Source organism: Saccostrea cucullata, unplaced genomic scaffold (assembly GCF_032062105.1).
Source record: "Saccostrea cucullata isolate Sc308-1 unplaced genomic scaffold, CSIRO_AGI_Scuc_v1 ctg2878, whole genome shotgun sequence".
NCBI lineage: Eukaryota > Metazoa > Mollusca > Bivalvia > Ostreida > Ostreidae > Saccostrea > Saccostrea cuccullata.
In genome coordinates this window covers 49,925-61,972 of record NW_026935011.1, presented here as the reverse complement: position 1 = coordinate 61,972, position 12,048 = coordinate 49,925, and the positions used below count along the sequence as shown (strand labels likewise).

The 12,048-nt window shown below is 32.4% G+C and overlaps 1 protein-coding gene across 1 annotated transcript; it reads right to left on the bottom strand.

Moving 5' to 3' along the window:
• Positions 1 to 936: 936 nt before the first annotated feature.
• Positions 937 to 8,757, bottom strand: LOC134241700 (E3 ubiquitin-protein ligase RNF213-like; the record flags this gene model as incomplete). Its single annotated transcript, XM_062723722.1, has 6 exons — positions 8,650 to 8,757; positions 3,354 to 3,457; positions 2,218 to 2,275; positions 1,858 to 2,051; positions 1,396 to 1,537; positions 937 to 1,020 (listed from the first exon to the last, which is right to left on the bottom strand). Coding segments are annotated over exons 1-6 (655 nt in total), but the record flags the coding sequence as incomplete, so codon positions are not given.
• Between the last annotated feature and the right edge of the window lie 3,291 nt (positions 8,758 to 12,048).

Sequence of the window (12,048 nt, the reverse complement as noted above, 5' to 3'; positions counted from 1 at the left end):
ACCTTTGATCCTTTAAACTTTAACCTAACCAGTTGCATTTCAGACTATTTTACCCAAATCTATACCAAAACGTGTACTTACCGACTGCCATAGCTCCAACTTCATGAAATATAATCCAATTAAACACAAAATAATTCCAACTGACATACATGCAATGATGTGTACACAACACTACGCCTAGTACTGCACGTGCAGTGCTATAGATCTAAAAATGATAATGGTAAAACTAGTACTTAAGTTAGGTACGTGACGCAAGCCCAATGTGATGCAAGTCTTCAGATACATTTTCAGTAGAAGAACAAATCAGGGCCATTGAGCAGTGAGGGATATTTATCGTGCCGACGCCTGCCGCTGACACGGGGCCTCGGTTTTTAAGGTCTCATCCGAAGGACCCGCATCTTTCACTTCAAAGTGCCGAGTGCATGGCGAAGGAACAGTTGCTACCCATTTTTTATCGACTAAGGTCAGTCGCGGGACTAGATTGAAACTCACGACCTTTCGATCACAGAGCGAGCGCTCTACCGACTAAGTTACCGTGAATGCAAGCGTTTAGAAAAAAGTGCGGAAAGACTGACAGACGGACAGATAGACGGACGGTAGTAGTACTCAAAAATTGTAAATTATAAATTCAAGATCATTTGTATGGTATTTGACACCCTTAATGCCACAAAGAATTCACATTGAAGCATAAAAAATTTGAGGACAGGACCATCATATTTCTGGAACTTTTTTGACAATTTTATTATTAAATCTACAGTAAAGAATTTGAAACAGTTGAAAATAATTGTATTCTAAATCATACTTGTTCAATTTTTCACTACATAATTAAACTTAATTATGCATATTACAAGTATAAAGAGCTGCATGTAGTACATGTCATTACATACAAAACAAAAATGTGTAAAATGTTACAAACTTGTATTAATGAAAACTTACAGAAAACCTGAAGGTAATCCCGAACTCCCTGCCATGCTTTGAAAAAATCACTGACCAGCTTTTGTACTTTTTCTTTGATTCCATCTGAAATTATCAAATTTATGTTAAATATTTCAGTGATGTGGGTTTAGATTATTAATAAGATATGTATGTGAAACAGTGATGGCACTTTTGGTAAAATGCAAGTCAAATCCAAAGGTGTCAAAAATATGAAATCCAAAGCACAAAAAATTCAATTGTTATGTTCAATTTTTTTTTTCTAAAGGTTGGTCAAACCCCACAGACAATGTTAATGGTCAAACCTAAGATGTCCAAGGGAAGACCTTGTCATAAGAAATACACATATGAAAGTAAAAAGTCCTAGGAAGAATTCCTATAAAAATATGAATATATTCTTTGAACTAAATCTAAGTACTCGTATATATGGACCTACACAGATGCATTTGTTTAACTACTTACCGTCTTCGAACATGTCTATTATCATACTAATGGTCATAGTTTTTAGTTCGTCTCTGTCAATTTTCCGCTGGAATTTCTTTTGAAGTAGCCTTTGAAGGCGAAGAATGTTTGGAACAAAATGGATATAACGCAAAATGTTCTCCTGCAACAATAATAAACGCCCTTTTAGTCTTTTTGTGTATATGAACACTGAATAGACAATTTGAAAGGGTAAAGAAGAGAATTCGAAAAAATTTAACCATTCAACCAATGAAAACGTATTGCTACTACATTATAAGCAATTTGGATATCAATTGCAGATAAATCCCCGCGAACCAATATTTATTCTCCAAATCACAAAAGTTTGATCCCTCGGAAAAATGTGATTATTCAGCATATAACAGTTATATAGATTGAATAAATCATCAAATCGTAGATATTTCAAAAGGAGGTATTGTTATACATACATATATATTAACAAACCTGTTGGATAAAGGCAAAAAGTGTGGGATATTTATGTTCTGGAATTTTGCCAAGAATTACATTCATTAAATATTCCAAAGTAATCTGTGGTCTGTATCGCCATGCTCGTGAATTTTCATGAAGTGGTGCTCCTGTTGTTTCTAAGCTTGCAACATCTATCTCATTTATGAGGCGATATAAAGGATCCAAGAAATCTTCCAAGAAAAATATGGCAAATTATATTCAAGGTTTACTTCAGTTGTTTTGATTTGAAGTTTTCAAGATGGAATTTTAAGTTTGCATATTTTGATAGAAAGAATTTAATTTTATTATTTTCACTAGTTACACTATAAGAAAACATAATAAATACTAGCAACATACTCATTTTTTCATCATTTAGTATTAAATCAATCATTGAGGCCAGACTTCGATCCATCTCCTTTTTCAATAAAAAAACATATACAATTTAAAATGTGCAAGGGAATTATGACGTTTGAATTAAAAGGGAAAACACATAAAAACAGACAAAGCTATAAATCAATTATTGTTATAATTTAAATAAAAACCTTTACGCAATGAACCATTGTATTTTTTAAAATATAATCTCATTAATGACATGATATGTTCAAACAAATTTAGAAAGGCGCGTTCGAGAAAGCAATTTCTCATGCGCAAGATAGAGTGGTTTTTGATTTTCGCATATGACGTTGCACCACAACAGCGTTCAATGTTTGTTACGACAAACAATAACGTCATTTTTAACCTTTTGACCCCCTTTTCGTGTTACGGTGTTTTGAATACAAAAGATGTCCGTTCACTTTAATCGCAAAGAACAAGTGTAGTATAAATATAGTGTTTTCAATGCAAAAGAATTCCATTCACTTTATATGCAAAAACACGTTATAATATGAATATTGAATTATTTTAACAAGAGTGAAATTAACAAAAATAAATTTGTGCAAAATGTATATATTATGAGTATACATCATAAAGCAAATGATAAAGTCGGATAATTAAACATCAATGATATCTTTTATATTTTCAATTATATCATTTCTACAAAACTAGGTAAAAACACAATGCTGTAAATAAATAAATAGGCCTATACTTCTTTGATCATGTTGACATTCATTCGCCAACAGTTACATATTGACATTCGTTTTTTTTTATGAAAAGCTTAATTAAAAAAATATTTCAAACTACTGATTGATCGTCTACACAAACTCTACATCGATAAGCATGAATTTATGCCATGCAGAATAATTATTTGATTAAAAAAATTTCCTTCGATAATCCATTCAATTGGAGTAAATGGCCTTTCCTTTGAAACTTATACTAAAATACTGAATATAATTATTGTTTAAAATTCCAACTTAACTTGCCAATATTTCTAAATGAATATATGCTAAAAAATGGTTAATGGAATGATTAATTCATATTAGAATATCCACAGATCGAACATTCCAATAATAGTTCACATCCCTAATATAATATTTTAGTATGAATATAAAAAGTACCTTTACAATTGGTTCAATTATTGTTGTCGAGACTTCAGTCTCCCATTGATCCCTCTCTCCAGTGCTTTGAAGTAGGTTCTTGGGATAAAAATCTTCCTGTGTTCCTTTAAGGGACAAATTTTTCCTTTTACAATTTTTAAAGAAATTCGCATAATAATATTAGAATAATAATAATACATGTATATATTTATTTCATGCAAAATATTCCTTGAGAATTAATTGTTTGTAAAATTACTTCATTGTAAAATTCTTAGATATATCCCTTGGTCAATGTACTTTTTATTTATGCCTAACCAAGAATAGAATAAGGTCACGCGGGCAGCTTAGTAGGTCAGCCGTATTTTTACACCCGCAGCAGGGATTTATAACCATTTTGGCGTAGCATTGTTTGACACGTATTGTGTCATATTTTTGCCCCGTTCAGGCAAGATATATTTTGTCAACATGCAAGATTATTATGTCAAAATACAAGATAATTATGGCAATATGCAAGATACAACTGTTTTAAGTGATACTGATTTTAATATGGTTAAAATTCTGCGACTTGCGACTTTCATGTTACATGTAACATGCGACTTTTTTATGTCAACATGCGAGTTAATTCTGTAGACATGCTACTGATATATGTTAATATGCAAGATTATTATGTTAACATGCTACTGATTTTAGTCAACATGCAAGATAATTATGACAATATGAAACTTATGAATGTCTACATTGTGGACATTGACAAGCAAAATATTTATGTCAACATGCACGATAATTAATTGCCTGTCAACATAGATTTCTTGCATGTGATCATAATCAATTTGCATGTTGACATAATTATAATGTCTGCTTACATACCAGTTATTATATTGTTTGTTGGCATTATATATATCACATGGCTTCAAGGGTGACATACCAGAATATTTGCCTCGAGGTGACAGGAAAGCCCTTGAGTGTTATTGCACCCTATGCTGAGGGCAGAGGGTGACACAACACTCTAAGGCTTTCATGTCATCGAGGGGCAAATATTCTGGTAAAGTCGCCCGAGAAGCCATGTCATATATGTAAAATAACATTTTTGAAATTAAATCAATATGAAGCCGTGTCATATATGTAAAATAACATTTTTGAAATTAAATCAATATGAGCTGCATTTTTGAAAATTTTATTTTGCTGTGAAAATATTTCATTATTATAATTTTAAATGTAACTTAAACTTTTATGAACAATTGGACTATAATAAAGCAGAAAAAGACTTACATATACAATCCAATATACAGTTTTATATATGAAATCATTATTGTACAGGACGATTATAATGTAATTTGTCACAATCGAGGCTTATAAATACATGTAGTTCTTCCATTGTAAAGACGAATAATGACCCCCATCAAATAATGACCGGGGGTCATTTTTCGACAGCGAAAAATGACCACCTGTCATTTTTCGACGTAGAGAAAAATGACCCTTTTGCTCGTAGAAAAAGTGTCACCACACTAAAAATTTGCAGAACCCACGTGAAGAAAAATGACCCCCGTAGAAAATTGACTCCCTGTGGATTAAAGCTTAAATTTTTAGGGGGCATAAAAAAAATTAGATAAAGAAACATATTGGCCAATATGATCACCTGAGCTTATTTGGAATAAATTGATGATATGTTGATCTCATAACATACGATTATATCTATATTTTAAGGTCAATTCGATGATTCTGATTCTATAGTAGTAAAGATTTATCGAGCCTAAAGGGTTATGTAAACATTGTTTTTCGATGGTGGAAATCATCGTACCGACAGAAAAAATCAGCAGTGTCATATATTATTATATCCTCCGCTTGAAAAGCGGGAGGATATATAGTGATCGGGACGTCCGTCCGTCTGTCACGCTGTGGGGTATCCATCTGTTATCCGCAACTCCTCTTATATATAAAAAGATGAGTTTGTGAAACAGCTATGCCCCTGTATGGCAACATAGTGAAGATTAAACTTTTCTTAAATGCAATTTAAATATAATGGTACACAAAGTAGCGTCTTCTCACAAGAAATACAATTGCAAAAAAGGAAAGCCCTAGCACCACTTGTTCAAAATTCATGGCTAAGGACAAGTGTTTGAAAGGTAGGTAAAATAAAAAGGTCAAAGGGTCAACGTTGATGGTTTCTTAGGAAAGGTTTAATGTAACAAGGATTACATTTGTGAAGTATGAGAGTACAAATATCTACCGTTTAAAAGTTATCGCCAAAGAAAATTAAAAATTTGGCATTTTTTGTAAAATGGGACAAACTCCAAGGTTAAGGTCAAAAGGTCAAATTTGGTGGTACATGTACCCAAAGTAAGGTCTTGTCACAAGGAATATACACATATTGAATATGAAAGGCATAGCTACAATAAATGAAAAGTTATGGTCAAGCTTAAAGTTTTGGCGGAGAAACAGACCGCCAGATAGACAGACATACAGACGGACACGATAAAACTATAAATCCCCGAATCTTCGATTACAGGGACATAAAAAGAAATGATTTTCAATTGACCTTTCATATTATTATACAGTATAAAGAAGAATGAAAATGTTTGTTCTGATTATCATATTAAATTCTCTGAAAAATATACTCAGAACTGGGTAAAAGGGTTGAGTAAAACAAAAATTAAGAAATGTAATGAATACTGTGTGCTAAATCAAAAGGTTATGTCTACATGTATAGTTTTTGCATTAGAATGTGTATTTTACATTAGCCCATAGCTTTACAGCGCATGTTTTAGGTATTATACCATCCCAACCCCTTACATATTTAGGGGAAGTCGATTATCAACAAAAGCAACAAAAAAACCCCTACCTTTATTTTTCTATAAGGAAGGACTAAAAATAAGCTTTAAATAATCTACTATTCTAATATTTTCAACTTTTACTTTGCCACAATACTTTTAAGTATACCTCCACCAACATTCAAATTATGCTTTAGTCATGGCAAAGTAAATTATGATATGATAGAACTTGTGTGAAGGCTCAATTTTATTTCAATATTTTATCTATAGCCTCTTTCAGTATTATTGAAAGGTATAGAGTTCTCTTTATACTTTTGCATTTCATTTATATATTTTTTATTTAACGTATTTTTTTTTTGGGGGGGGGGGGTAAAAATTTCCTCGTCTTTCAATGTCAAATAGGATTTGCCAAACTTATACAAGCTAAAATTGAAATGAAGGAAAAATTAATTGTTCAATTAAAGAGTATTGGAACCTGATTGTTACATGGTTTGATTTCTAAAAACAAGTGGAGTATCATTCTTAAAGCAAACACTATAAGGAGGAATATTAAAAAGAAATTTTATTACTTGACAATTAAAGAATCTCTTTTCACTTTAAAGGGGGTCATTTTTCAATGGGGGTCAATTTTTTATAGGACTAACATATATAATAATGACTCCTATGACACTTTTCTACAACAAAATCATTTTTTTGTACGCGCAGGGGGAATAAGGAAGCATACAAAATTTTCTACCTTGGCTAAATCAGTGCTGCATTATGACGTCATAGTATGCAAGATGACATCAATTTTTGGAAATAAAGTTTTCGTAATATTGGTTTTTAGCTATGTAATTTAACTCTAGAAAATGATTAGAAACGTAAACAATAACAAAAATAAAACGTGTGTATCTTGTTATGCTGTAGCAGTCTTTATGAATGAAATCAATTTTCGATGACGTCATATGTGTACATCAAGTAACTTGCAAATTGATTATGTCGTGTAAAGAGAATTTGGCTAAGACGACATGTTCAAAGATACATAAAATGGAGTTTAAAAGGAAATATCGGAAGTACTGTGTTAAATTCATATGGAGTTCAATTAATTTAACAGGTATGCTTATTTATTTTCAATGATTATATTCTCTTTCGAAAACAGTCAGCTATATTAGGTATCCCGGTCGGCCTATCGTCTGTCATTCTTGACCAAAAAATACAACAGAACAACAATAAGCTGGATATTTCAAAACATACGATTTGTAAATATTGAAAGTTTGTATTAAAACAAACTTGGAAAGTGCTGCTAGAATCCCGAGTTAAGCATGGTTGTACGAAAAATCTCATTCATATGTATAAAATTCAAAACAAAGGTTAAGGTTTCGTGCGAATGTGTGGATTATATATTTTACGGACAAGATAGTGGGATTCTAGCAGCACTTTTTGATAAAATAGATGCTTTTCAGCTATATTACACACTCAAAGAAATTTTCAAACTCCGGGGTATTGTTGTTCTGTAAGCCTTTTTATTAAGAAAAATTTTGTTATTAATAAAAGTCACGTGATGCCGTGGCGGTGATGCACGTCTTTGCGTTAGACACGCTTTTATCTGTATGCAATAGTAAATAACAGTTTACGTTTATCAGTGGTTTTGATAACTTATTAAACTAATTTTTCTTCAAAAAGTCTAAATTTCCCGAGAAATTACTTATATGCTTCCTTAACATACCTGCGCGGGTAGGGGGTCATTTTTTGTTGTTGAAAAATGACTCCCGGTCATTATTCGATGGGGTCATTATTCATCTTTACACCGTCGCAAATATGAACAACACAATTCCATTAACCTTATTTTTTCTTTCATTATAATTATAGTTATTTACAATTCCGCAACAAAAAAATCCGACATCAAGTTGCAGCTCGTATTGATTAAAAAAATTAAAATCATTTAAAATTGTTACAATTAACACAAATAATTCAAAAAAATATATCAAAATGAGAAGTTTGATAACACCAACTTGAATGGTATGTTTTAAATAAGCTAAACACTTATTTAAGAAAAGTGTTTCGCTAGGTCAAAAGAAAGGTCAAGGTAAAAAAAAAAACTCTCATCAATATCTATCAGCATATGAATTTTGATGAAAATATCTTGGATAGTTTCTTTGCAACTGAGCTTTGAACAGAGCTCAACGCAAAATGTGACAGAAGGACAGACGAAAGGACAGAGAGACGGAAGGACGGAAGACGGATATGTCAAACACTATATGCCTCGGTCGTATATTCATGGCGGGGTTAAAATGAAAATATAATGAATCACTGTCTAGTTAGTATAGTATACCAGGGACATCAACGATAGTGAAAGCCCGTTATCCCCTATTTCCCACTATCGTTGCTGCCCTGGAATACCATTCTCAATTCCAACTTCTCGGGCCTTTCCGACTAGCGGAAAAACGACCTCGAATGTACTAGGAAGACGCCATTACAACTCCTCCTTTTCACGATCTTTGAAATAAATGCACGGATACCTTTTATCTGTGTAATATTGAGTTCAACATTACTCAATGTAATAATATTACCTAAAGTATACCATAAAAGGAACATCTGTCTCCGTATACACAATATTTGAATAAACAGGAAGACTTTTAACATCCTGTGATGTTAATACATTCAAGGATGTTTTTCCGACCTCTGATGGAAAGACCAGAGATACGATTAATACCATAGTATCTAGACAGTAATTTCTTTAAAAAATCTCGAACCCGAACTAAAATGTGTAATTTGACAACACGTGAACGTTATCGAGAATGGGACATAACTGTTTCCGTCAGGGGACGTATGTAATTGTTGTTTATTGAATCGATCGTTGCTGAGTCGGAAAAAAAACTTTACTGTGTCAGGACCAACCCAGTAAAACAGCTCATGGAGAACCCTGGTAAAGATTGCTAAAAATTTCTATTAATTGTCTAAAAGTTAAAATTGCTAAAAATATATTACTATCAAATGACATCATCATCTCATGACATATCCTGTGGAGAAAGAGAAGTACATTATCCACATTTTCTCCTGTAGCTTTCTGAATTGTCCTTAAATCGCATTCAATATGACACCAAAGAAATGATGGTACATCTTCTGGCTTTATACTTGGTCTAATTATCTTCTGAATATCCTACAATTATATACTCAGTATATTACAAAAATATCAAAAGAAGTGAGATTCAATTGTTTCTTTGTAAATAAAACCTTTAAATTAAAGGAACATATTCAACTAAATACAGTATTAAATCCATACAACTGACCTCAGGGTATCTTGATGCTCCAAAATACATCGATGCATGTGTAAAAAAACGTAATATAGAGCATTGCACACCACTTAAGGCACGACATTTGTTTGGACTGACATTTCTATCTTCACCTTTTCCAAGAATATGTCCTTTGGAACGAGAGAAAAAGCTGTAAAAGAAAATTCTTATGAAACTAGTAGACTAATTGTTCACTGAACAATTAGAAGGTCTTTCCACCTTCTTCTTCTTCTTTTTTTTTTAATGTGTCCAAGTAATTTGAATTGTTAAAAAAAAAAAAAAAAAAAAAAAAAAATCAATAAGTGCTGCCAGCAGGATTCGAACCGTTGACCCTCAGCCATCAGATTGCCAGGCGAGCGCTCTACGCACTATACCACAGGCTCCGATGACATTATTTTCCGTAAACTAAGAGTGAAGAAAAAAGAAGAATTGAAAGCACGTGGATTTAAATAAAAATAGCACAGAAACACGTGTATTTATTTGTTTGTTATGGAACATAGAGAGGAATAATGAATAGTTCTGAGAAAAACGATTGGTGGATAATGAAAATGGAGATTTCCTATTAAAAAAAATCATTTGAGTTTGTTTGTAGTTTGAATAGATTGAGTTAATCATACAGAGCTTATGATACATTCGAACTTCCGTGTCGGCACTGTGTTTACAATTTGTGAAAATATAGGCGCGTTTGTTTTGACAGAAATGGCGAACTCATAGGTTAGAATGAATTATCATCTCTATTAGCATTGAATTCATAGTTATGAGCATAAATTAAACTTGAAACATGCATTTCATGCAGAAGACGGTGTCACGGAGAGCGTGCAAATTTATTTTATATGAAAAATCGCTATTTCCGAGTTTCAGCCGATTCATATTTAAATCTAAATAAAATTAAAATAAATTCCATACACCTAAGAAAGCTAGAATACTTGGTATTAAAATGTCGTAATAGAGCAGGAGAATCGAATGATATTAACAATAATTGCAGAAAAAGCCAATGCAAGCTTTAATTAATTTTTATGCTCAGCAGTAACTTAATTTCAGACAGAAAAAAAATGCAGATTTTGCCGATATTCTCTAGAATTTCATTGTACTTTAGAGACTCACCTTAAAACTCTCAGGACACTTTCTTTCAGGTCTCTTCTTCCTTTTATTATGAATTATATGTCGATATTTCGTTTCGTTTGACTTGTAGACATTTTCTCTAAGTTGGTGTTGATTTTATTTTTTTTTTTACAAGGGGGGGGGGGGTCATAAGCATTTGTTAGAGTGATTGTTGTAAATTACTCCACGACCTTTAGCTAGATTGTGACCTTTGGGTCAATGGGGTCAAAGGTCAAGGTCATTTATCAAGGTCAAAGGTCAAGGTCATCCCCCCCCCCCAAACAAGAGAAGAGAGAGTTAAACTCGAGATTAATACTTGAGGCTGAATCTAGATAAAGGACATGAAAAGTTCTTTATTACCTTCTGAGTAAGGGTCAAGGTCAGAGGTCAAGGTCAATGTTAAATTTCAAGCTCAAAAGGTCAAGGTCATTTGGAATTTAAGCTTAAATTGATCAATACTCTAGTTTTCCAATGACCTTGACCTTTGACCTTGACCTACTTTTCAAGGTCAAAGGTCATAAGATCTCATGCATTTGGTCCCATATCTTTACCACTTTTCCTTTAAAAGTTTTTAATTTTTCTTGTCAGCTTTAAGACTTTCAGGGGCAATAACTCATTGAAGGAGTCACCGAATACTTTTGCAATGAATAGATTCCAGAGTCCTCTCAATTAATCCAAGACATTGGTGAAGGTTTCATACCTCTACGGTTTACGGTTTCAAAGGAGTAGCGATAACAAGCATTTCTTGCGAAAGGGGCAATAACTTCGAAAGCCGTCATAATTCATACGCATTGGGTCAAATTTGTTCCTAACTTTTAATGACCTTTACGACGAACAAAAAGTTTCTTCGATAAATGTCGAAACAAAAAATCAGCGGAAGAAAAATAATAATAAGACTAGGAGACTTATTGTTCACAGAACAATAAGAGGTCTTTCCACCTTCTTTGAATTTCAATTCAATTTTGTTTTTATATCTGACTCCTTAAAATTAGATTCCATGAATAAGAAACCAAAATTGTCTTAAAGGATAAAAAAAAAAATGAAAATAAAAAAAATGAAATTACCTTGACCTTTGACCTTGAGAAAATGTTCAAGGTCAAAGGTCAAGGGTCACAATGCAATTGTCCCTATGCTTCTACAACTTATAGTTTTTAAGTTATAAGGATTAATAATAAGTACAAAGACGTTAAAGGGAAATAACTCATATAAGAGGTCATCAGATCCATTCGCACTTATACAGTGTAGTTATGCCTTAAGATCCTAAAGACATTAGTGAAGGTTTGGTGTCTCTACGGTCTGCAGTTTCCGAGGAGTAGCAATTACAAGGTTTTTTCGCACAAGGGGCAATAACTTTTAAAAGGGTTAATCTTAGGGAACAAAAATGAAATATTAAAATAATTTTAGGAGTACATATTAATTTTGCTAAGACATTAAGTATATGTTTAAAGACGAAAGAAATTTAAAAAGAGCTTAATTTCTCAAATTTGGAATGACCTTGAACTTTGACCTTTGCATTAATTTTATGATCGAAGGTCAATGGATCTTATGCAATTGGTCCCATGTCTCTAATACTCC